A 27,867-nucleotide genomic window follows, 5' to 3' on the forward strand; every position below is an offset into this window, starting at 1 on the left:
AATTTAAAAACAATATTAAAAATTAAATTGCAGCTGTCTCTCGGCCAAAAGAGAAAGACTGAAGGAACTCAGACTGATGAGTGGTGCTTTGCAACTCGCATGAAATTACTCGTGACGGTTTTTGCAACCTTTATACAAATTGGGCTAATAACTCATGCTGTTTTGTGCAACAGCTGTGCAAAATGATTAACTGCAGTTATAACCTCAAAAAAAGGACAAAAGTTATATGTGAATCATCCAATGTGTGTAATGATCCTCCTGACAGCTCTTTTTATCCAATATAATTGTGCATTTAATGCTTGTTCCAACAACCCAGTTGAAGAGAAAAAAGGATGGGATGAACTTGGTGCAAAGGAAAAATCAGAAGGACCATTGTTATCAGGTATTCTGATAACTTTTGAGCGGGCAATTCAAGACTGGCTTTGATACAGACAGTGGGTTGTTTGCCCATTTGGTTATGCTCGGCATATTCCTTGAAAATAACAAGGGTTAAAAAAAAAAACAAGTGGGCCACTCAAATATGAAACAAATTTTGTTTTAGGTTAGGCAGTGTGCTCATCGGTATTGGCAAATGTTGTCCCAAACGTATCAAATCCACCTTAAATGCTTTCATCTTTGTTATGCTGCAAACAAAATTACTTGTCCAGATCCCAGCAGGCCTGGAGACTGCCCGGTATGCTCGTTTAGCAGAGTGGCTTGCTGGTTCACAGTTTTTTTTAATGTGTCTAATCTTGAGAGTTTGTGCTTTAGACAAGCGGGAAAACTAGCTTTTAAAAGATGTTCATCAACTATTGAAAACCTGTTTTTTTGGGATGGAGGGAGCCGAGAAGATGAAGATGCAGGTAAATAAAAAGTTTTTAAAGTTATTTTCAAAGTCACAAAAAGGCAGACAGAACTCAGCTTTCATCTAGAATTCTGCCACTTGCATTCCTATATCAAGTCTCACATGTGTTCCTGTCAATCTTCACTGGCTTTGGATCCCCCAGCACATTGATATTAAATTCTCATCCTAATCGCTCCATAGCCTCACTCTGCCCTACCTGTGCAATCTCCTCCAGCTCAACATCTGCTTGCACCTTGTTGCACATGCTGTTTAAGTATTCTACTGTGAAGGGGGAGCTGCATGAAGCCTGCCTTTCCCTTTAAGGATAAAGGTCATATTGTTGTAAATATGCCCATCTTAATGTTAATTAGAGGATAATTGCTCTAAAGCACATCCTAACGGGCTTGGGGAAGTTTCTCTAAATGGGAGGGAAATCAACATTTTTCCCCCCTCTTTTTTGTATATATAGAGATTTGTTATCATAACATGAAGGATGCATTTCAAAATCTGATGTACAATACATATTTGGATTCATGAGCGGTTTGTTTTAGTAATTTAGACTAATGTTACAGTAATTAAGCTATTTGTGACATGACAGCAGCTTTATTACTGAATTTTAATATTTGACCTGAAAACTGAAGCAACTGGTGTGCCTGTATCCCGGAGCTGCTGACAGCACCAACCAAAAAACATCTTTGCCAATCTTCATACATTATGCATCGCTTCTCCCATTTCCTCACCTCAATTTTCAATCCTCCTTTCCTCAAGTCACTGACTAATGCTAGGGTGCTGCCACTGATAGCAACAGCCTCAGGGTACTTCACCCAAGAAGCTCATCTTCATGCATGAGCAGTGACAAGAAGCACTGGTACTTGATCCTGGGGAGGCACCACACCTGAGCTGGGTATTATCCACATCCAACATCCATCTATTCAGACTTTTCATTGGGAGTCACTGTTTACTGATCAGGTATGCAAACCTCAGTTGATTTTACCATGCATCAAATCTGGGCCTTCCTCCTCTGTGTTGTTCAGTATTAATAGAGGATGTTTATTAATACATTGTGCAACCTTAATAACTTTGGATGTACACATGATGGAAGCAAACTGTAAACTGCATAGAAAGTATAATTCATAAAGTTTTAAGACAGCAAAGTTCAAATTTCTAGGCTTTAACATAACTACATTTTATGATGCATCACTCAATCTGATTTTTCAATAGTTCACCTTTACTTCTGTCGCCATTTAATCAGTTTCAGCATCATTAACATAATGTGAACATTAAAAAACTTTATGAATTCTGCTTTTATTTGCCATTTACTGTGTGCTTCTACTATTTGTACATTCAAAGTTATTAAAGTTTGAAGTTGCACAAGGACTTTATAAACACCCTGTAGTGACACAGTATATTCACCCATTAGGCCACTGAGGAAACAGTAATGTCTCTGAAGATTTGGTCAAGTTTGGACCTATATTTACTTAGCACATTTCCAGCAACCAAATGACTGACCAGGAAAAATTGGAGGCTTATATATTGGATAATAGATTGAGTAAAAATCAGGTTATGCTCATTGTCTAGGAACATGCACTGTAATGGAATATATGTTGATGGTTTATTGCCTTTCATCGCAAAGTTCCTGGCATATGATACCTGACTGCGCACGTACGTACATTAACATTTTTATATTGACTCGAATATTTCAGAAATATATGGGCTAGGTTTTCAATCTAATTTCTATTACCCATAACTCCATCAGAATTTACTTCATGTAAATACAACTGGATTATTACAGAATTAGAATATTAACCAATATAGCAACAAAGAATTCCTTGCATTTTTCTTCCTTACTGGAAAAGTATAAGCTTCCAAAAAAGGATTAAGGCATCCCCACAGAACTGATTAAATACTATATCATAACTCCATCTATTGAGTCTAAGACCTGGAATGAGTTTCAATTACATAAGTTAATCAGCTGAATTAGAAAACAGATTTTTGCATGTGCTCTATGCAGGGCAGTTACATCTCACAATATACCTGAGCTTCCTTTAAAGCTTTGTTTAGAGTCAGAACTATTGAGCCAGCTTTATAAACTGGCATCAAACCTAATCATACTATCTCCTCCCAGCAAGAACGCAGCAGGTCTAATCACACTAGCCCTTCCATGAGAGTATCAACAGACCGAGTCACACTGCCGCCTCTTGACAGTAAATGTGCACACGAGATAGTTCTCTAAATTCTGTACTGATGATGCTTGGATACTGATTTGTGACATACCGGTCGTGGCAGTGCTGGCTCCCAGTGCTGTCGGGTTCATATCCGTCTGTTGTGCGGAGGAAGAGTTACCACCTGCGTTCTCCAAGGGCCAATCAGAACTTGTTCCTGCACTGGCCTCTGCCATCTGATTGGCTGTGGTCACTGGAGGTGGCTCTGACTCGCTCAATGAAGACTGACTGGCTGTTGAAGGGAACATACAGCTGTCGTAAGGTGCATCAATTCAGAAAATATCCTTTTCACCATGGGGAAGAGGTTTCACTTGCTATTTAATAATAAATCAACTAACTTGTATTTCAATGTTATATTATGTTTGCTATTTCCCTCACAGATGGAGAGGATAACAATGATATTAACATGGGGTGTAAGTAGAACAGTTCTTGAGAGTAAATGACTTGGATCTTAGAATACAGAGTAGAATTTCAAAATTTGCCATTAAAACCAAACTTGGAGCAGTAACAGTGAGCATGATACGAACCACCTGCAACAGGACATAGATAGGCTAGCAGAATGGGCAGACAAGTGGCAGATGGAATTTAATACAGACAAGTGAGAAGTAATGTATATTGGCAGAAGGGATAGGGTGAGTAATACAGACCTAATAGCACAGTTCTATAGACTGGACAGGGACAGAGGGACCTGGGGGTTCATGTGCATTGATCTTTTGAAGGTGGCAGGACATATTGAGAGAGTGGTTAGCAAAGTATATGGGATCTTGGGATTCATAAATAAAGGCATAGAGTACAAAAGGAGGATAGTTATGCTGAACCTTTCTAAAGCTCTGCTTAGACCCCAACTAGAGTATTGCATCCAGTTCTGGTCCTCACACCTTAGGCAGGATGTGAGGATCCTTGAGAGGAGATTTACCAGCATGGTTCCAGGGATGGGGGATTTTAGCTACAGGGTTAGTTGGAAAAGCTGGGGTTTTTCTCCCTGGAGCAAAGGAGATTGAGGGGAGATTTGATAGAGGTGTACAAGATTATGACAGGCTCAGATTTACTGACGGTACAAGGAGTAGGGGGACACAGATTGAAAGTTATGGGCAAGAGATGCTGGGGGCATGTGAGGAAGAACTTTTTTACACAGCAAGTGGTAATGACCTGGAACTCGCTGCCCACAAGGGTGGTGGAAGTGGAGAAAATCAATGGGACTTGAAGGAAATAAATTTGCAGGGCTACAGGGATCGAGCGGGGGAATGAGACTGACTGATTGCCACCCTCAGTGCTTCCTCTGAGTGATGTTCAACATGGAGGAGTATTGATTCATCAGCTGGGGTGGGGGAGGGGGTGGGCGGTAGATGGTAATCTGCAGGAAGTTTCCTTGCCCATGTTTGACTTGATGCCGTGAGACTTCATGGGGTCTGGAGTCGATGTTGAGGACTCCCAGGGCAACTCTCTCCCGACTGTATACTACTGTGCCGCCACCTCTGCTGGGGATGGTGTTGGCGGTGTCTGGGACACTGTCTGTAAGCTATGATTCGGTGAGTATGGCTATGTCAGGCTGTTGCTTGACTAGACTTTGGGACAATTCTCCCAATTTTGGCACAAACCGCCAGATGCTAATCAGGAGGATTTTGCAGGGTCGACAGAGCTGGGTTTGCTGTTATCATTTCCAGTGCAGAGGTAGATGCCGGGTGGTCCGTCTGGTTTCATTCGTTATCGACGTCATAGCGGTTAGATATACTGAGTGGTTTGCTAGGGCATTTAAGAGTCAACCACATGTGGGTCTGGAGTCACATGTAGGCCAGACCAGGTAAGGACAGCAGATTCCTTCTCTAAAAGACATTAGTGAACCAGATGGGTTTTTACAACAATTGACAATGGTTTCATGGCTATCACTCGACTAACTTTTAATTCCAGATTTATGAATTGAACTTATTTATTGAATTCAAATTCCACCTTCTGTCGTGGGGGATTCGAACCCATGTCCCGAGAGCAATACCCTGGACCTCTGCATTACTAGTCCAGTGATAATACTACTACACCACCACCTCCCCTTGTTTGATTACTTACTTGCTATCATCATAACAAGAACTGATCAGACAGATTTTCTTGAGTTTAACAAAGAAAGAGGTTAACTTCATTGTATCTAAACAGAACTGATAAAAATAATAAACAATGCGCCAACTTCCACTCACACACACACTGGAGATTTACACACACACAAATAGGTTACAGAGCGGGGAAAAGTAGATTGGTTGAGTTAGAGTCCATAGAAAAAAGTGGTATACAGTCTGTGGCATTTGGTGATTCGGCTGGCTTCGAGATGAAATCGGTGGACCTGAGGCTTTTAGTTTCAAGAGGTAGATGACTAGTTTGGTGGGTCTCTTGGAGACAGTGATGTGGATGATTTCCGCGAACGGTGTTTCTGATTGTAGCGGAGTATGTAAAGGTGGTCAGACAACTGGCAGGATTTGAAAGATTTCAAGCTGGAATGGAGAGGGGGGTGGGGTGGGGTGGAGAGAGAGAGAGAGAGAGAGAGAGAGAGACCCCCACTTGGGTCTGCACGTGTCAGAGTCCAGTTGCTTCTCCTCTCTCTGCTGCAGAAAGACCCAGGCTTAAAACCACAGATGGGGAGGGGCTGATCACACGACAGTGTCAATCAAACATAGCATTAAGCAGTATTTCTCTCTTGCCAAAAAGAACAGGTAGTTCCTTCAAACTTCCTGGGTCTTGGTTCTTGCTGGGGCATGAGCAGACATTTCATCTCTCTCCTCACAAGCATTGCAGTGTAGGATACAGTATTGCAAATTAGGTAGCCATCTTAAGCTAAGAGCAAAGTCATCCTTTTAACTGGTCTTTTAAACATATATAAATTCAAATCTCTAATCAGTGGATTAAGGAAAATTATCATTCAACAAGCACATTGGCATGACACCTCCCCATCACGCAAAATGAAATCTGACAACAGGAATATTTCATTAACAGGTCACAAATTAAAAAGAAACTGTACACACACACACACTGATCAGTCTCACTGTCATAGCCATGCTCTGCTTTCTTTTATTTTAATCAGGATTGTGCATGAGCACAACTGGGGAACTCCAACTGTTTTGACTCAATCAGCTTGTCTCCAGCATACACTGAATTTCCTCGTGTATTTCGACAATATCTTCCTTTTCCAGTTTCTCTATATCAATGAACTCAACCCTGGATTGAAAGTTATTCATAACTTTGTGAAGATCATCCAGAGCTTTATGTACATGGTTTTTCCTGTGCTCCACCAGGCCAAGAGCTTGCATTGCAGAGAAATTTGTAAACCAACTATCACCTAGCAGAACGGTGACTTCATCTGTGTGGATTAGCTGTCCTGGCATAAATGCAAATGGGCCAAATGGCACCATAACATCATCAGACACTTTGTCAGGCAAAGTTTTAAGTGCTTCATAGTCATTTTGTACTTCAACCCAGTGCTGGATTTTTTTCCTTGCAGTTTGAGATCACCGATCAATTTAATCCTGCATCTCTTACTGTTGTTCCAGCTCATCAAGGCGAGTCCACAATTCCTCCTCAGTTAGGATACTTGATTTGCAGTCACCACCACCATCACCACCCTCCAAATCTGCCACAAAAACCTTTTTGATCTTAGGGTTTCCTTTGGCTTATGAGCTTTTCTGTGTCTCCCTTCAGAATTCATATCTTTAATTTTTAGGTCTTTAGTTTGAATTTCCTCCCGAACCTGGGACAGTTTCCTGGGACCTAGGTGATAGGGGGTTTTGTTTTATGGGAGGGGTCAATCCTATATTCACATAGTGTAGGGGGTTAGGGTTGTGCACCTTGGTTTGTCCCTGCAGATCCCTTTAAATGCTGTGAGCAGCCTGGTTAGGTCTCCTCTCTGTTCTGCATTTAAATAGGACAGTACAGTGTCTAATTTCCCTAATATTTCAGTGTCAAGCTAACCAGACGGTAGGGGGTTTGATTTGGGAATCTTCCAGGCCTCCCTCTAATGCGTCCTCACTGTCCCTTTCGCCCTCCTCTTTCCTGACTGCCTGACAGTCTTGTGCTTTTTTGTCCCTTTCCCAGCTGTGATATCGTTTTAACATATTGGTGTGGCATAGCCATTGCTCTTTCCTACAATGTGTCAATTATATAATTCATCTTGCTAATTCTCTTTATTACTCTGTACAAGCCACTGAACTGGGCTTTCAATGGTTCTACCTGTATTGGTAATAGCACTAACACATGGTCTCCAGGCTGAAATGTTCTAGCCTTGGCATGTTTATCCACCTGCCTTTTCATAGCTGTCTGGGAGTTTTTTTTTTTTTAAGTGTTCTTGAGCCATCGCACAGGCTCTCATGTGCTGTTCTCGGAACATAGAGATGTAGTCTAATAGGGAAGATTTGTCCCTAGGTCCCAAAACCTTCTCCTTGATTAGTTTTAGAGGACCTCTCACCTTGTGTCCATAAACTAACTCAAAGGGACTAAGCCAGTGGACTCACTGGGTGAGTCCCTGGTAGCAAACAGAAGAAAACCCAGCCCTTTGTCCCAGTCAAGGGGGTAATCATAGCAGTATGCCCTGATATTGGCATTAGGGTCTGGTGGTACTGCTCCAAAGCCCCTTGTCATTATGGGTGGTAGGCTGAGGACTTAAGCTGGGTTATGCCCAGATTACCCATGACCTTTTGAAAAATACTGGACATAAAATTCGTGCCCTGATCCGACTGGATCTCAGCAGGCAGCCCATATCAGGTGAAGAATTGGGTTAGCTCCTCCACCACTACCTTGGCAGAGATAGTTCTTAGAGGGATAGCTTCTGGAAATCGGGTAGCCACATCCATGATGGTGAGAAGATATTGGTAGTCCCCTTTTGTTTTCAGCAGGGGCCCCACACAATCCACCAGTTGTCTGCTGAATGTTTTCCGAAAAGCCGGTATGGGAATTAGGGGCGCAGGTTTTATTGCAGATTGAGGCTTCCCCACATCCTGGCACGTGCGGCAAGTTTTACAGAACTCCACCACATCCTTGTGGAGGTGTGGCCAGTGAAAATGCTGTCTTATGCGGGCTTGGTATTTTTCTGATACTGACATGTCCAGCCATTGGAATTTTGCGGTCTATTTTCAATATTTCCCCATGGTACCTTGGTGGCACCACTATCTGGTGAATCACTGTCCACTCTTGGTCTGCAGGTCTGTGAGGAGGTCTCCACTTCCTCATCAACATCTCATCTTTTAAATAGTAGCACTCTGGAACTTCCTCTGCTTCAGCTTCAGTTTGGGCAGTCTGAGCTAATTATTTTAACCCTGGTTCGGCTTGCTGAGCCTTGACCAAGAAAGACCCATTTAACCCATCCTTTGGGTGCTCGAGCTTCCCAAAGAAGGTTTCAGATAATCAGACAGTAGGGTCATCTGTCTGCAGTGTCAGTTCAGCCTCCTCTATCAGTGCTTGTTTGGCCATGGACCAGGTCACCATACAGTCAGGAAAAATGCCAGGGACCTTTTCCTGTGACTGCTGTCTTCCTGACCTCTTTCGGTCTTTCTAAAACCACTGGGGAAACTACCACCTTCGTCCCTGCCAGATCATTACCAAGGAGCAGGTGGACCCCATCCACGGGTAAACTACAGACAATTCCCACAGTTGCCGGTCCTGAAACATATAAGATTATAAGGGAGCTCGAAAGGGTAGATGTTGAGAAGATGTTTCCACTAGTGGGGGAATCTCAAACAAGGGGACATAATTACAGAATAAGGGGAACACATTTAAAACTGAGATGCGAAGGAATTTCTTCTCTCAGAGGGTGGTGAATCTCTGGAATTCTCTGCCTCAGAGAGTTGTGGAGGCTTGGTCACTAAATGTATTTAAGGAGGAGGTAGACAGATTTTTGAGAGTTCAGAACTTTTGGCAGTAAGCCTCCGGTACTAGCTCATATGCACTCAGGAAAGCATTTTTAGTCATCTCATAATCTGATGCACTCTCATCAGGCAACAGTGAATAAACCTCATGGGCTTTTCCTGTTAGTTTGCTTTGCAATAACAGTGTCCAGCTGTCTACACGCCACTTCAACTGTTTTGCAAGCTTTTCAAAAGAGTTGTAAAATGCTTCCACATCCCCCTCATTGAACTTTGGTATCAACTTGGAGAACTTAACGAGTTCAGCACCCGGTCCTGAGCTAGGAGTAACTCCCTCACTCACGGTGCCTTCGCTGGTTGTTTTGGCTCTTACCTTAGTTAGTTCGAGCCGTCTTAACTCCCTTTCTTCCTTTTCCTTTTGGAAAGTTCTTTTTTTTCCCCTTTCTTGGAATTCTAGTTCTAGTTTCCTCTGTCCTAGTTGTACCTTAGCTAATGTTACTTTGTCTGTTTCAGATTCTATGCCTGTCTCCGGTTCTTCAGTGTCAATTTTAAAATGGTTGGCCACAAGTTTTAGGATTTCAGGCTTCCGAGCTTTTGGATGGATAATAATCTCTAACTGCCCAGCTAAATTCCTCAACTCTTCAACAGATGGGGCTTTTAACCAGGCCAAGTTACTTCACTCTGTTCTAGGAAGGTACTAGCCTCGAATGTGGACATTTTAGTACCCTAGCACTGGAAACCCACAAGAAAACCTGTACTGACGTTTTAAAATTATTGCTCGGGATCAATTTGGTTTCCCGTTTCCAATTTCTCGTTTGTCTTTGGGTTTGATCCCAGACAAGCCCCCAAATTTTTATCATCAAATGAGGAGAGGTCGAGGGTTTTCCTCTTTTGCCTCTCCTTGTTAGACCACAACAGGTTTAATTCATTCTTACAGTGGATGTACAAGCCAATTCAGTAGGTGTTTGATTACTTACTTGCTATGATTGTAGCAAGAATCAATCGGATAGGTTTTCTTGAGTTAACAAAGAAAGAGGTTAACTTTATTGTACCTAAAATGAACTAATAAAAATAATAAACAACATGCCAACTTTCACTCTCACACACATACTAGAGGTTTACACACACACAAATATGTTACAGTGTGGGGAAAGGTAGATTGTTTGAGTTAGAGTCCATAGAAAAAAGGGGTATACAGTCTGTGGCATTTGGTAACTCGGCTGGCTTCGAAATGAATTCGGTGGTCCTGAGGCTTTTAGCTTGAAGAGGTACATGACTGGTTCAGTGGGTCTCTTGGAGACAGTGACGTGGATGATTTCCTTCAACGGTGTTTCTGATTGTAGCTGAAGTATACAAAGGTGGTCAGTCAACAGGTAGGATTTGAACGTTTTCAAGCTGCAATGGAGAGAGAGAGAGAGCAAGAGAGAGAGAAAGAAAGAGACCCCCACATGGGCCGGCATGTATCAGAGTCCAGTTGCTTCTCCTCTCTTCTGCAGAAAGACACAGATGGGGAGGGGCTGATCACATGACAGCCACTCAGTCATTCAAACACAGCAGTTAGTAGTATTTCTCTCTTGCTAAAAAGAACAGGTAGTTCCTTTAAACTTCCTGGGTCTTGGTTCTTGTTGAGGCATGAGCAGACATTTCGTCTCCCTCCTCACAAGCATTGCAGTGTAGGATACAGTGTTGCAAATTAGGTAGTCATCTTAGCTGCCAGTAAAGCCATCCTTTTAGCTGGTCTTTTAAAAAAATATAAATTCAAATCTCTAGTCAGTGGATTAAAGAAAGTTATCATTCAACAAGCACATTGGCATAACAAAAAGGATATCATTTACCTTAGAGGGGGTGCAGCAAAGGTTCACTAAATTTATTCCTGCGATGAATAGGCTATCTTATGTAATATAGGAAACATGGCAGCCAATTTATGTAAGGTTTCACAAACAACTATGTGATAATGACTAGACAATCTGTTTTTCTTTAAGTGATATTGGTTGAGTGATAAATATTGCCCTAGACACCAGGTAGAACTCCCATGTCCTTCTTTGAAATAGTGTCATTGAATCTTTTAAAGGCAGTTTAAAATATTTTAAAACTGGTTTAAAACCTGTAGATTGTAGGAATAACAGAAAGCTGAGGGAGGTGAGCAGTTGCACAGTTCTGCTATCTGGGAAAGAATAAGCTAGTGGAAAAGATGATATGATGATCTTGACTTAAAGAGTAAGATGCAAAGAGGCATCTGGAGGCCAGGATGAGACATGACCATATTAATACTGTGATAGGGAAGATTGGTGCCAGATGCCAGCTTGTGCAATACCCCAGCACGCCAAATTTCCACCTGTGATTCCTCAATTATAGGCAAGCTGCTACAGAGGAGAGAAACAACAGAGTATGTCTAATTAGACATGTGCCTAATTAGATTGGTCATGCATGTTGCCTAGCAAAATGGTTTTACGGTGCCACTAGCAGGAAGTAGGGGACAGGTTACCCGCCCAGCTATGTGGTGCTGACTGATCTATTTAGGGAGACAAAAAAAAAGAGAAAATTGGAAGATTTAGTTTCAGGATGTGATGGAACGATAGTTAAAAGGCAAGATAGCAATGTTTCATTAATGAAAGAAGACAATCTGCAGCTTTAAGTAGATTTGGGCATGAAAAAGCCAGAGATTTTCAAAACAGTTAAGACAGACAGGTCTCATTTCAGAAAGCTCAAAGAAACACTGAATTTCCTACTTAATTAATTTGATTAAATTGAGACTTCTCTCCACAAGCATCCAAAACACTGCTGGATACAAGATTCCTCAGTTCCACCACTAACTGCCTCTATCCTGTCTTGTAGGAGTTAAACAAGTTACATGCTTACCCCAATCAAGGATAAATTAGGATGCACAAATAAAATTAAACCAGTCAGCTACAAAACAACATATAATGGTAGAAGATTTAGTACTGAGCTGCACAGTCCTGGTAATAATACGGTGCACTTGATGACTTGAGTCAATATACACTGGGCTGGATTTTGTTCTGGAAGTAATTATGAAACTAATAGCAGACAGCACCTTCCAGCATCTGCACATGTGTAGTTAAATGGAAATCACAAAGCTACTGTCCAAGTTGCCTAGCTCCTCCAGAAGCTGTGCGATACCAGTATCTTGCCCAGAGACGCGATACTCAAATACATAGAATGGCATAGAATTGCTGAACATGTGTGATAGATACATATAAAACTCACCAGAAAACATTAGGGCTTGCCAATTTCTGTGCAAGTAAATTTCAATGCCATGATAAGGTTTGATTACTACCAAACAACTTCCCTGGCACTGAAAATTAACTTTAACAAATGTGGCGTCTTATTCCTTCAGATCCTAATTACTGTTGGAGATTTTAAACAATTTTTTAAAAAACTTTTCTTGGTCGCTTTTATTTCTCTCGTGATCCCATTTTTCTTTCCTTTTTTATTTCAGTTTCTATACCAGATTTCACATTGAATTAAATATTCTTAACTGACACTTCCAGGTTCGAGCTCTGCACTGCTCGTTAATGATACTTCAATCTGACTGGTTAAGGCAGACACAGAGTTGCTTTCCCTGTTCACACAGGTCCCAGATGCTCTGTAGAGGTCACTGTACCATTTTGATTTTCTAATTTTACAGGGAAAATCCCATAGAAAGTCTGTGGGCGAGTCTCAAGTATAATGAAAGCTGGCACCATTCCTTCTCTGCTGTGAGCAAAATCCAGCTCATTGTATTTTGGTAAGCAGTTTTTATCCTTCAAAGTGGCAGAATATCCATAACAAGTGCTAATGTTAAAAGTTTATCTCAGGACACTTTGAATGTGTAAATGTTTCCTTTGCTAATTCTGCTTTACAGCCTTCAACTTTAGAACTGTATACCTAGGGGATGGGAAATACCACAGTCTCCCACTGCGATGCACTCTTAGGAGTAGACCTGGCTGATCAGAACACAAATAGAGTTATGAGCAGATAATACCCATCAGATGTATATGTATCAGTGTTGTGGGCTACATGTAGTAATTAGTTTTCATCATTTCAGTTGCGTTTAATATTTCACATTTAACTTTATTCATGTTTCCCTGTGCTAGGATGGACCAATATGATATTCTATATAATGGCACTATAATGAAGTTCTTTAATTTGGATGACCAAACAATTTGAATGTCATCTGATCTCCCATTCACTCTATGAGAGAGATGCTAGAGGACATTGATGAAGATGTGAAACTTGGTATTGTAATGACTAAAGGCAGCACTATGGAAAAATGTGGTACAGGTGGTCTAAAGGCCACAACTTTAATTTTACAGATATTGTATTTTATAAGATGTACAGTCTTAGCGATTGTATGACTATACAGATGACATCTGTGAAAAACGCTGACAAATAAGTGTTCGAACTCGGTGGAAAGATCGAACTGGCAGTGTCAGCAATTCTCCCATCCATTCAGCAAGCCTGGAATTATGTTATTTTCTATACATCTTGTTGCTAGTGACAAACAAAGTTTCTTAAAACTCAGTCACTTCATGTACAAAGTAACATCACTACTTTTCCTTACATGAGCGGCAGCCACGGCTCAGTTTGTAGCACTCTCGTTTCCGAGTCAGAAGGTTGTGGGTTACAAGTTCCACTTAATCCAGGCTGACACTTCAATCCGAGTACCAAGGGTGTGTTTCACTGTCACAGGTTCCATCCTTCGGATGAAAGGCTAAACTGAGGCCCTGTCTAAACTCTCAGATGAACGTAGAAGATTCCACAACTATATTTCAAAGTTCCCCACAGTGTCCTGGTCAATACTTATCCCTCAACCTGATAAAACATTATTTGGTCATTTATCTCACTGCTGTTTATAAATTGGCTGTCATGTTTCCTACATTACACTTAAAATGTACTTTCTTTGAGGTGTGTAAGTGGCTCTATAAAAGCAAGTACTTCTTTCTTGTATGTAGCAAAGCATTTTGTGAAGAATTAGATCTATAGCACTAGGTATTACAATTATTGGTGGTTCCTTCCTGGGACATTTCTTTTTTAAAAATACTGTCATTATACCATTATGCACTGATGGATAGTGCAGTCTTTATTTTAGTTAGGATCTACACTTGTTGAGGGCCTCAGAAAAGCAGAGAGTCATGTTAATGGCTATCTGCTTTATTGTAGCCATATGCAGCTTAGTTTTGGGTAGATGTGTGATATGTACTTAATAAAAGAGCTCGCTGGAGCTGTTGCACAATGAATATAATCAGCATGCCAGCAGTTACAGATCCAGTTCATTGCCTGAGTTCTCATAATAAAGATTCCAACTGTCACACTGCTTTTTCTTAGTATTTTCAACATTAGTTTAGATGACATCCAGATTGTTTGATAATCCAAATTGAAGGACTCCACGATAGTGTCACAGCATGTTAGTTATCAAATCACTTGTTTGTTGAAATAACTCCAATTTCTTTTACTCTAAGAGTTTGAATCTAACCACTCTTCAATGTCAATGCTGCATGGATTTAGATATTATTTGATCTCAGGATGTGGGTGACAGAGGCAGGCACCACAATTATTGCCATCGCTCCTTGCCCTGAGGACAGTACACGTCAACCACATAGTGTGGGATTGGTATCACATGTAGGCCAGAGTGGGCCGGATGGCAAGTTTCATCCCTGAAGGACCTTGATGAACCAACAATCTGTCAGTTCTCATGGTCATTTTTTTCTGCCCACAAATGCTAGATTTATTGAATTCACTTCCAAAGCTGCCATGGACTTTAACTTCTGACGAGTACAGGACCATAATCTCTTGGTTACTGCTCCCCTAGGTTATGCTTTACAATGAACAAAATAATGTGCACCATAAGTTATGAAGAAATTAAGGGAAGACAATTAATACAAGGTGACACAGCAATAGTGGAATTTTCTCTAGCGATGCCGAAGGAAGATGGTGAGGTAATTAAAAATACCAACAAAGTGTGAGGTAACAGAGCCAGAAGAGTGCAGTACAACTTGTCTGAGATTAGGCTGAGGATGTACAGTGCCTTAGTCAGACCAGATGCGGGATTACTGTGTACAGTTCTGGTTACTACACAATAAAGATGATTTGCAAACATAGAACACGATGCAAAGAGAGCAGCAAGAACGATTCAAGTGAAAGTAAGATGGTATACGAGGAAAGGTTAAAAAATCTTAATCTCTGCAGCCAGATGGAAAAAAAAAACTAAGGGAAAAGTAGGCAAAGAACATCAATGACCTAAATAAGGTAAATCATGAATAGTACTTTAAAATGAGGCCAGAGTTGACAATATAAACTGGTAAACAATAAATTTGGAACAAAATACCACAGGGAAATAAATGTCTGCAACAGCTTGCCAGGGAAGATGCAGACTTTAGATGCAGTTTGATGCTTGGCTGGGAGAGTTGGAATAATAATGCAATTTGTCCATATATATCGCAAATAACAGAACGGGTTAGACTGGAGGCAAGCTGCAAGCAGCCTGTTCGCAGACAAGTGGCTCAAGCATCCTATGTGCCTAACATTGATAACTACCTACATGAGTCATGCAGACATCCATTAATGTAATAGCTACATATCTCTATATTTCATGAAAAATTGAGTCTTCTGGTGCTTTCCAAAGAAATTGCAGCTTTCTACTTGGGATTTTCCAATGAATCGGCCACCTCAGTACTCCATGGATTAAAAAAAGAAAAAAAATTCAAGCAGACTTAAAATCAAAGATTTAAGATATCTTTGGTAACTCCTAGTCATAGACACAAATGGTTTGAAAAATAAATTAGTTTGCAAATCTACCTTATCTTTACTGTACCCATAAAGTTATTATTATTGGAATTGCATTGAAACAACATATCACGAGGAATGCTCCCAAGGACAGTTGCTTTCATGCCTAAAGATGAATAGGAGCATTACAGTTTACCGTTAACTCGCTTAGGCCACAATTTCCCAATTATGATTTTCAATTAGCAGTTTACCACAGACAGCTCATCCAGCAGGCCTACACGATTTGCTAGGAAAATGGCTAAGAATCTTAAAGAATTGAAGCCGCATTTTTGTTGCATTAGATTGGTGTATATATTTTTATATTCCTCTTGTTTTACTGCCCTCGACAATAAAGCATTTGCGAAGTTGCACACAGAAAAATGAGGGATTTGAAAGATATAATTGAAATTTAGCCCACCTAATTTTTTTTTTGAAAAACACAGTAACCTAGGAGTCACTTAAGATACAGCTGGTTGCATAATTCAAGGGAGCTACAGACCTTACGATATCTTCAAACTGATGCAAAGGCCAATTTTCTCACTTGGTACTTTCATAGCTAATTCAAATCATTCCCACGATTTCTGGTTCCTTACCCTGACTGGTCCCTGAAGTGGCAGCTTCCTGTAAATCCCTGTCTGTCTGGGTCTCCGCATTCTGTAGCTGTGGTGATGGCGTTTGGGTTCCTTGTGAGGTTACGGAAGGGGTGGGGTTGCGAGGCTGCAGACCAATAGCATTCATTAGTCCCATATCTCGGTCTGTCCTCCAAGACGTTCTGTTCGGCCTGGAACAGTAACAAAATTATTACTCAGATAAGCATCCCAATGATCTTTAGTCCAAGTATCCAGGCTTCATGCTTGCCAGCAAATTGCTTGCTTTGTCATTTATATTTTTCTTTCCTATTTTGCCTCCCATGTTTGCAAGCCAGACATGTTCCCCAACTTTCTGGATAGTTTGGAGAACTTCTACAATGGCCTTTGCAACGCTATTAAATAGTTCATTTCTAGAAGGTGCATGAAAAAGTAACCAATCCTATTTGCACTTCCCTACAGGGAAGTGCCCAGTCATGACAGAGAACTCATTGTGTCAGGAATTATGGCCTGAGAACCTGAGCCAAAGCAAGTACAAACAATTAGAAAGAATATTTAAAAGCAAAATACTGCGGATGCTGGAAATCTGAAATAAAAACAAGAAATGCTGGAACCACTCCGCAGGTCTGGCAGCATCTGTGGAAAGAGAAGCAGAGTTAACGTTTCGGGTCAGTGACCCTTCTTCGGAACAGGAGAAAGAATATTTTTCTGGTAAGTAATGTGCAAGATAGACTCTTACTCTTACAGCAATCTTATAATTGACAAGGTGCATAGGGTATAAAAGCATTGGTCGTGTTTAAGTCTATTTATGTAGATCCCAAGATTCAAATACCTACAATACAGCTGCAGCAGGCTGGCTCTGGAGGCTTTGTTGCTACAGAGATTCTGTTGTTACAAACGACAGTTAAGGGATTTTCTTATATTTCACACTATTGGGATTCAATGACTGACCAATGTGGTGCAAAAATTAGATGAATTAATGGATATCACTTCTAAGACGAAAGAGATACTGAACAAATTTGGAACTCAAGTGACTAAAGCCTTGTTATAAGTCAGTAGATTTAGAGGTGTAATTTCCTAATCCACCTTATTTCCTAAACAACTCACATGAGGATAGGGTGCTGCCGCTCGACACCTCAGTACACAATGTGGGCTGGACTTTGTGCAGGAGGCGGGGCTCCCGGCACCAGGCCGAAATGATGGGCAGGATCCACACCTCTGCAATTTTTCAGACCCTCAGAGTGATCCCCCGGTCTTTAGCAGTCAAAGCGTAAGGAAGTGGGATCCCTGTCCTTTTAAAGACTTAATCGGGACGGGGATCCCGCCCCAGGGCCAGCAGCTCAGCAGTATCGGCAGCGCCACAGGGAGCGGTGGTCACTGCCAGTAGTGCAGAGGCTTTGGATCCAGGCCCAGCACTGGAAGCCTGGAGAGCAGGGAGCTTATTAGCTGAGGCTGTATAAAACGCTAGTTAGGCCACAGCTGGAGTACTGTGTACAGTTCTGGCCACCACACTATAGGAAGGAAGTGACTGCACTGGAGAGGGTGCAGAGGAGATTCACCAGGATGTTGCCTGGGCTGGAGCATTTCAGCTATGAAGAGAGACTGGATAGGCTAGGGTTGTTTTCCTTAGAGCAGAGAAGGCTGAGAGGGGGTCCTGAGTGAGGTATACAAAATTATGAGGGGCATTGATAGGAAGAAACTTTTTCCCTTAGTGGAGGGGTCAATAATGAGGGAGCATAGATTTAAGGTAAGGGGCAGGAGGTTTAGAGTGGATTGGAGGAAAAAATGTTTCACCCAGAGGATGGTTGGAATCTGGAACACACTGCCTGAAGGGGTGGTAGAGGCAGGAATCCTCACAACATTTAAGAAGTATTTAGAAGAGCACGAAATGACATAGCATACAAGGCTAAAGACCAAGTCCTGGAAAATGGGATTAGAATAGATAGGTGCTTGGTGGCTGGCACAGACACAATGGGCCGAAGGGCCTGTTTCTGTGCTGTATAACTTTATGACACTAAGGGATAGGTGATGTGGGGTCGCCGGGGCCAGTTCAGAAAGCTCTTGCAATGGGGGGTGGGCATTTGGTCCAGGGGGTGGGGGGTCCTGGGGGGTAAAGTTGTTCCCGGTGGGAGTCCTCTGTGGGCCACAAATTGCCCAAGAAGGAGGGCCCCTCCCCACACCCTCAGGCCCGCAGGGAGGGCGCCTCGTTTTCCAAGGCGTCCTCCCCACATGGCAGAGGCCCCTCTCCCCCCACCGATGGCAAGATTCCAGTGGCGGCAGAAAGAGGCCTTATTTGGCCCCTGTGCGAGAAGGTCGTCGTCGTCAGCCTAACCAGCCCCCGGGAGAATCAGAACTGGATTCCTGGCATCGGGACCCGTGGTGGTCGATTTTGCCCCAATTCCCCAGCACCGCACCCCCAACCCTGCCACAAAATCCGCTGTTGGGATACTGCTCTCTCCAAATGCAATACCTCACACTTCTCTGGATTGAATTCCATTTGCCACTTTTCCGCCCACTCGACCAAACCATTGATATCATTTTGGAGTCCACGGCTTTCCTCGTCACTATTAACTACATGGTCAATTTTTGTGTCATCAGCAAATTTCCCAATCATGCCTCCCACATTTAAGTTCAAATCATTAATATATACCACAAACAGCAAGGGACCCAACACTGCGCCCTGTGGAATGCCACTGGAAACCACTTTCCATTTGCAAAAGCATCTGTCGACTACTACCCTTTGTTTCCGGTCACTGAGCCAATTCTGGATCCAACCCGCCACCTTCCCCTTTATCCCAAGGGCTTTCATTTTACTGACTAGTCTGTCATGTGGGACCTTGTCAAATGCCTTATTAAAATCCATGTAAACCACATCCACTGCACTACCCTCATCAATCCTCCTTGTTACTTCCTCAAAAAACTCAATTAAGTTAGCAAGACATGACCTTCCGCTAACAAATCCATGCTGACAATCCCTGATTAATTCGTGCCTTTCTAAGTGACAGTTTATCCTATCCGTCAGAATAGATTCCAACAATTTACCCACCATTGAGGTCAGACTGACTGGCCTATAATTATTTGGCTTATCCCTCGCACCCTTTTAAAACAATGGTACAACGTTTGTAGACCTCCAATCATCTGGTACCTCACCTGTATCTAGTGAGGATCTGAAGATGATCCTCAGCGCATCCGCTATTTCCTCCCTGGCTTCCTTTAATAGTCTGGGATGCAATCCATCCGATCCGGTCGATTTATCCACTTTCAGGGATGTCAAACCCTCAAGCACTTCCTCTCTCATTATATTTATCGTATCTAATATTTCATACTCCTCCTCTTTAACTACAATGTCTGCAACAGCCCTCTCCTTTGTGAAGACAGAGACAAAAAAGTCACTAAGAACCCTGCCCACATCTTCTGCATCCACGCATAAGTTCCCCTGTACATCTCTGATAGGCCCTACCCTTTCCTTAGTTATCCTCTTGCTCTTAATGTACTGATAAAACATCTTCGGGTTTTCCTTGATTTTACCTGTCAATAATTTTTCATTTCCTCTCTTTGCTTTTCTAATTTCCTTTTTTACTTCACCCTTGCACTTTCTATACTCCTCTAAGCTTTCTAAAGTATTAAGATATTTGTGATCATTATAAGTTTTCTTTTTTTGCTTTAACATACCCTGTAAGCTTCTAGATACCCAGGGGGCTCTAGATTTGGCAGTACCACCCTTAATCTTTGTGGGGACATACTTACACTGTGCCCGCTGTATCTCGCTCTTGAATGCCTTCCACTGGTTTGCCATTGATTTTCCTTTAAGTAGCTGTATCCAGTCCACTATCACCAGGTCACCTGTCAGTTTCATAAAATTTGCCTTCCCCCCAATTTAGAACCTTTACTCCTGTTTTATCTTTGTCCTTTTCCATAATTATGCTAAAACTAACTGTATTATGGTCACTATCTCCAAAATGGTCACCCACTGTTACTACATCCACTTGCCCATTACCAATGACGAAATCTAGAATTGCGCCCCCTCTCGTTGGGCTTGTTTGGTGCTGGCTAAAAAAGTTATCTTGAACACAGTTCAAGAATATTTTCCCCTCTGTGCCCTTCACACTGTTTGTATCCCAGTTGATATTGGGGTAGTTGAAATCCCCAACTATTTTTGCCCTAAAATTTTTGCACTCAGAAATCTGCCTACATATTTGTTCTTCTATTTCCCTTTCATGATTTGGGGATCTATTGTACACTCCCAGTAATGAGGCTGCCTCCTTTTTATTTATGAGCTCCACCCACATGGCCTCGTTTGATGATTCATTTAACATATCATCCCTCCTCAAAGCTGTTATTGATTCCTTAACTAATAATGCTACACCCCTCCTTTTTTATCTTCCTCTTGATCACACCTGAAAATTCTTTATCCAGGGATGCTGAGCTGCCAGGCTTGCCCCTCTTTAAGCCAAGTTTCAGTTATAGCAACGATATTGTGTTGCCGTGTGTCCATCTGTGCTCTCAACTCATTGGCTTTATTTACGATATTCCTTCTTGCATTTAAACAAATGCTCTTTAACACTGCCAAATTCCTGTGTTGCACACTTTTTAAACTTTGCTTCTTGTCTTTCAGAGTCACTCTCTAATTTTCTGCCTCCTGTTCCCTGCCCTGAAATTATCCTATTTAAGCCTGCGCTCAGGTTCCCATCCCCCTGCCAATCTAGTTTAAACTATACCCAACAGCACTGGCAAACCTTCCTGCAAGGATATTTGTCCCAGTCCTGTTCAGATGCAGACTTGTATATGGCCCACCTTCTCCATAACCGGTCCCAATGCCCAGAAATCTGAAGCCCTCCCTCCTGCACCATCTCTCCAGCCACGCATTCATCTGCTGTTTTCCTATTACTATACTCACTAGCATGTGGCCTTGGGAGTAATCCGGAGATTACTACCCTTGTGGTCCTGCTTGCTAATCTCTAAACTAATTGCCTAAACTCAGCCTGCAGGACCCTATCCCTCTATCTTACTATATCGTTGGTACCAAAATGGACCATGACCTCTGGCTGCGCACCCTTGCCCTCCAGAATGTTGTGTAGCCGCTCAGTGATATCAATGACCCTTGCCCAGGGAGGCAACATACCATCCTGGAATCACGTCTGCGACCACAGAAATGCCCATCTGTTCCTCTAACCAAAGAATCCCCTATCACTATTGCTCTTTTGTCCTTTTTCCTCCCTCCCTGCACAGCTGAGTCACACATGGTGTTCCAGTCATGACTCTCACTGCATTCTACAGAGGAACCCTCCTTTCCATCGGTACTCGGAACTGAATACTGGTTAGAAAGTGGGATGCCCTCCGGGGACTCCTGCACTACCTGCCCTGCCCTTCTTGTCCGTCTGGCAGCTATCCAGTCCTTCTCTGACTGTGCTCTCTCAAGCTCCAGGGTGAAACGTGCTATCCACATAGTCCTCCACCTCACGGATGCGCCACAGTGAGTCCAGCTGGAGCTCAAGCTTCTGCAGCCAGAGACACTTCCTGCAGATGTGTTTGTCAAGGACACATGGTGCTTCCACGACTTCCCACATACCACAGGAGGCACATTCCACTTGGCCGAGCTGCCCTGCCATTACTTAGCTTTACAATCCAATTATTGCTAGTACAATAGTCTTCTTCCAAATACTGTCATGGGATTTTTTACGTCCACCTGAGAGCGCATTTGGGGCCTCGGTTTAGCATCTCATCCAAAAGAAGGCATCTCCAACAGTGTAGTATTCCCGCAGTACTGCGCTGGAGTGTCAGTCTTGATTTTTGTGCTCAAGTCTCTGAAGGGAGACTTGAACTCATGATCTTTTGCGGCAAGAGTGCCAACAACTGAGCCAGGGTTGACACTCACATTAGACGCTGCTCCACATTAACAAGACATACAATGAAGACTACTAAGTCACGACAACAACTGATTCCTTTCGCTAGTCTATGTTTGAGCTCATCAAGGGTTTAGTAAATCGCTAAGCACAGTTTTGGCTTAAGCTCTGATTCATAAAAGAACCTTTATGACATACTGAAAAAATCTATGCGACAGGGAACTCCATAAACCACCTAACTGAGTAATCACTAAAGAGTGGCAAGGTCTGGGTCACAGGAAGCAGTGATAATATCTATGACAACCTCCCAATCAAACTGAAAGATCCAATTTTACAGATTCAGTAAGGTTGTGCTGGTTTTCTGTTCACAAACTCACATTCATAGTAATATTTTGAGTTATAGAGAACGAATGAACTGGGATGGTTCTAATTCCTCTTACTGGGATACATACAAAATAAAATCAAAATTTTCCAGATGACCTAATAGTTAGGTGGTAGAGTATTTAAATTACATCTGTAATGTTAAAAAAAACTCAAGGGCTCTACATCACTCCAATCCTCTTGCCTCGGTGATTCCCCGAGTTTCATGTCATCTGCATTAGTTAGCTCATCCCAGAGCTGCCCATCACTCAATCTCCTACCTTGATCAGGTGAGATTCATTAACTCTCCACCGAGACATGTTCTGTTCTTGTGCTTGTCGTCAACCTCAGTCCGAAAACTATAGATCAGTGAACAATAAACTAGAACCATAGAATTCGCTATTCGGCTTGCTGTGCCTGCGCAGGCTCCTGTAAAACCTGCCGTTCAGTTTTTTTTTAACTACAGCTCATTACTTTTTGTGTATTCTGAAGTCTATAATATAGCCTTGTGCACTTCAATGCAAGCGTTCAAATAACTAAAACTGAAGTAAAACAATGTACACCCAAAGCAGAAAGTTTAAGCCAGTTTTACCCAGGCCTCTCATTGTTCCTGTTGCTGTGATGGGAGGAAACAGGCTCCGACAGTTGTTCCCAATTGTGTTCAGTCTCCAATTTCGATGCTCTGCAAAAGAGAGAGAATACCGATTAAGATCTACTCCTCTCTCCCTCTGAGTTCCAAGTGCTTAATGAGTTCAAATGCTTAACACAGACTTGAGTCCATATTATAAAATCACACAGCACAGAATGAAGCCACTTGGCCCATCGTGCCTCTGCTGGTTCTTTAAAAGAGATATCTAATTAGTCCCATCCCCTAAATTTTCCCCAGAACTCTACAAGTCGTTTCAAATATTTACCCAATGGCCCTTTGAATGTTAGTGCTGAATCTGCGTACTCCCATCCCTCCACCCCTGTTCTTTTGTCGATTATCTCAAATCTGATTCTTCTGGTTATCAAAACTATTCATAATATTGCACACCTCTATTAAATCTCCCCTTAACCATCTCTCCTCTAAGGAGAACAAATCGAGTTTATCAAGTCTCTCCACATACCTGAAGTCCCCCATCCCTGGTATAATTTTCCTAAATTGCATTTGCACGCTGTCCAAGGCCTAGCCATCCATTCTAAAATGTGGTGCTTAAAACCGGCCACAATACTAGCCTAACCAGTAATTTCATAAAGTTTTGCATAACTTCCTTGCTTTTGTATGCTATGTCTCTATTTATAAAGCACAGGATGCCATACGTTTTTTAAAAGCCTTCTCAACTTGTCCTGCCATCTTCAAAGATTTGTTTATGTGCAGCCTGCCAGGTCTCGCACCCCCTTTAAACATGCACAAGGCTACACATTAGACAGCTCTAAGATGGAACTTAAGTGATGACATTGATAGAATTGTTAAGGTCATACATTTATTTCCCAACAAATCAATAATCACAACCAGCATTCCAATCAGATTTTAGACTGTGCAATCTGAATGGAGGTAGCCTAATGCGTATGGCTAGGATACGAATTTCCTCAGAAATACACCTCAGTACGTACTTTATATAGACCTCAGTACGTACTTTATATAGTAACTGTTAATTTCATTGCCAAACAAATAACCTAAAACTGACGGTGTAAGCCCCAGCCCCTTCCAATCAGCAATAACTCTCCACAATCCACTTCAACCAGCAGCAACCATTCCAAACCTCCTCCAGTCTGCAACAATCTATCCACGCTACCCCAATTGGTAGGAAGCCTCCATGGTCCTCCAACCCATCTCAGGCATCTCCAAACTGTCGCAACACACCTAACAGCTACAAACTGTAATAACCCATCCTGACCACCCTAATCTGCAGCAACTCTTCCCAACCTCTCTGATCTGCAGAAAACTCTCACCTTCCCAAACACTAATTTGCAGCAACCTCTCCTGTTCCTGAACACTCTAATCTGCAACAACCACTCACTCCACACCCACCCCTTCCTGAACTGGTCCAGTCTGCAGCATTCCCTCTCTTACCTAATCTGGTCCAATCTGCAGCATTCCCTCTCCTTCCTGAACTGGTCCAATCTGCAGCATTCCCTGCTCTTCCTGAACTGGTCCAATCTTCAGCATCCTCTCCCCTTCCTGATCTGCACCAATCTGCAGCATTCCCTCTCCTTCCTGAACTGGTCCAATCTGCAACATTCCCTCTCGTTCCTGATCTGGTCCAATCTGCAGCATTCCCTCTCTTACCTGATCTGGTCCAATCTGCAGCATTCCCTCTCTTACCTGATCTGGTCCAATCTGCAGCATTCCCTCTCTTACCTGATCTGGTCCAATCTGCAGCATTCCCTCTCTTACCTGATCTGGTCCAATCTGCAGCATTCCCTCCTCTTCCTGAACTGGTCCAATCTGCAGCATTCCCTCCTCTTCCTCCTGAACTGGTCCAATCTGCAGCATTCTCTTTCCTTCCAGAACTGGTCCAATCTGCAGCATTCCCTCCTCTTCCTCCTGAACTGGTCCAATCTGCAGCATTCTCTTTCCTTCCAGAACTGGTCCAATCTGCAGCATTCCCTTTCTTTCCAGAACTGGTCCAATCTGCAGCATTCCCTCCCCTTCCTGATCTGGTCCAATCTTCAGCATCCTCTCCCCTTCCTGATCTGCTCCAATCTTTTGCAACCCCTGCCACCAGCAGTAACACCCATTTTGCTTCAATTGGCAGCATGAATCCACCAGTTCCAATCAACAGCCCTGCAAATCTATTTTCACAGTTCCTTCCAGCATGTGTCATTTGGTTGAATTAGTATTATGGACAAGTGTGATTCCTTAAGCAATGCTTTGTAGTGATTACAGAAGTTTTAAAAAAACTGACATGTTTTGATCAAGTCAAGCAATGTTTTAACCTTGTATTCCTTGACTATTCACACAATGCAATATTGTTCTGGTTGCCAATGCACAATACTTGCTACAGACCTACTTTAGGTGCCACTGCTCTGCGGCTGCAATTAGTTTAGTTTATTCCTTGTGAAAGTATATTTTTCTTAATGTAACAAACAATACTGTGTTCTGGCACCAGTACTAATTTGAACATCTGTAGGCCCATGCTTAGTCAGAACACAAACATCATAGCATGTAAATGAAAACTGAGATATCAGACCTAATATGGGGGGCAGTACCCAATGAAGTAAAAAATTAAACAGGAACTGAAACTAATTTATTTTTGATTTCTTAATCCAAATAACTGTTTTGTTCCTTAGTAAGGAGTGTTTTGGCAGATATTGAAAATCCAGTACAGTGTGCTCCAATCAGGTGATGCATAATGATACCTTCACTGGAGAATTAAAATTCCGGCAGTATTATTGGACATTTACTAGAAAATAATCTGCATTTGTTTGCTGTGAAATGGACACTGATATATGATGACAGACGATAGTGTTAAAAAATAGTCAGGTTGTAACACCACAAGATATCATCTTCACAAAAGATTTACCCAGACTTATTGGAGATAATGTTAATTTGCAAAGGAAAAACACCTCATGGTGAAGTGACATGAACTGTCTCACAATCAATAGAACTCCATATCCATTCGTGACTTCCAACAAATTCTTCCACTCCTGGAATGTGTCTTTGCAAAGCAGGTGTGGAAAGAGATGCAGTGGTTTTTGTCGAGGTTCATCTCAAGCAGCTCTGTAACACAGGAGTCTGTGCTCTACGGGCTGTTCCCAGGGACGCACACCGAGACAAACATCAACTGCTGCTGGAGGACTATCAATTCGGTGAAAGACGCCCTTTGGTCTGCCTGAAACTTGCTGGTCTTCCAGCGCAACGAGTTGTCCACCACCAAATGTTGCAGACTGGCACATTCCAAGGTCCAGGACTACGTGCTGAGGGACGCACTAAAGCTTGGGGCAGCCGCAGCAAAGGCTCAATGGGGAAAGACCACAGTGTAAGGTCCCCCCACCAAGCTGAACTGAGGGGCTGGATCATGGAAAACCCCTCGAACTGTATCGGGAAGATTTTGTGTGCTGTAAATGTAAAAATGTAATTGGCATGACAATGAAATGGAAGGGTTGTGAGGCAACTCATGATTGTACAGAAGGAAACTGATCACCTTTGCACTGTTTGTATTTTTTGACTTGATGCTGTTTTAAACTGTTTGGGAATGTAATTTTTACAGATTTTTATGAATAAAGTATATTTTGGAAATAAAAAAAATAAGAGAAATAGATGATGAAGGATCTGAATTATCCCACACCACTAAATATTGCCATACTTATGAGCAATCAATTGTAGGATATAATTTGTACCCCATGGATATTCATCACATACTTTCTCTTTATAATCAAGCTATACTCTATGGCAGCGGGCACACTGAAATATGACATCTCCGACAGTGCAAAACTCCCTTAATACTGTACTAAAATGTTAGCCTACATTTTGTGCTCATGTCTCTGGAGTGGGGCTTGAACCAAGAACCTTCTGATTCAGTGTGGGAGTGCTACCACTGAGCCAAGGCTGATATTTTGTTTACCAAACTTGCTAGGTCACGTTTTTTTGAATTCTATCTACTCTGCCCTCCTAATAAATTAGAAGCAACACCAACAAAAAGGCTGTATAGTTGGCATGAGCTGCGGAATCCATGAAATCAAGGGGACTCCACAAAATTCATCAGTAAGATTTATCAGTAAGATTCATAGTATTTTCCATTGATTTAAGAGACATGTGTATTTTTTTTGGGGAGGCAAGCTCAAAATATTAAGCAAAATATTCAAAGAATGAAAAAATTCTCTTTTCCACCATTACAATGACTCCAGAGCAAATATATGGCAATAAACTGCTTAATTACATGCTTTTAATTGGAGAAATCTCAAAAGCGATCAGTACAGTAAATGCCCACTAGAATGTCAGCAATCCAGCATCCTACAAAGGCAATTGAAATGCCTCTGTGATCGTAGTGTAAATTAGAAATTAATTAATCCAGCTCTCATTTTGATGAACACAAAATAAAGTTGTTTGTTATCAGAAACTCTGATTAGGGGATTAGGAAACCACAGAGTGAATTTATTTATCTTTAAAATTCCCCAATGTATAAACCATACAGCTAATGGGGAAAATAATGAGGTTTTAAAACTCCAGTGATGAATTACGGCTGAATTAAAGCAGTACTACATAAGAAAGGAGTATCTCATTAAACACAAGAAGGAAAAGAATATAATGTTAAACGGATCCAAGCCAAATGATGAAGAACGAAGCTAGACATCGATCCTTTTCTTGATCGTTGGTTTATTTACAGAATGCAGCATTACATATCTCTGCCTCATGTCTTCTCCCTGAGTCTCAGCAGGCTCTCTTTATATCTGCTCAGTCCTTAATTTAACAATGCCCTTCACTTGTGTATCTTTAACAACATAATTAAC

General features: G+C 42.0%; 1 protein-coding gene across 5 annotated transcripts in view; it reads right to left on the minus strand.

Annotated features, from left to right (window-relative positions):
- Window positions 1–27,867, minus strand: part of LOC137376960 (activating molecule in BECN1-regulated autophagy protein 1-like) — a 577,540-nt gene that overhangs the window by 23,232 nt on the left and 526,441 nt on the right. For 4 of the 5 annotated variants that reach the window (XM_068045969.1, XM_068045971.1, XM_068045970.1 and 1 more), the window contains 3 exons: window positions 23,024–23,113; window positions 16,235–16,422; window positions 3,098–3,277 (listed from right to left, as the gene is read on the minus strand). In XM_068045969.1, coding sequence (XP_067902070.1) covers window positions 3,098–3,277; window positions 16,235–16,422; window positions 23,024–23,113 — 458 coding nt within the window. The remainder of the gene's footprint in view (window positions 1–3,097; window positions 3,278–16,234; window positions 16,423–23,023; window positions 23,114–27,867) is intronic. The other variant, XM_068045972.1, reaches the window with a different exon arrangement.

This window comes from Heterodontus francisci, chromosome 14, assembly GCF_036365525.1.
Source record: "Heterodontus francisci isolate sHetFra1 chromosome 14, sHetFra1.hap1, whole genome shotgun sequence".
NCBI lineage: Eukaryota > Metazoa > Chordata > Chondrichthyes > Heterodontiformes > Heterodontidae > Heterodontus > Heterodontus francisci.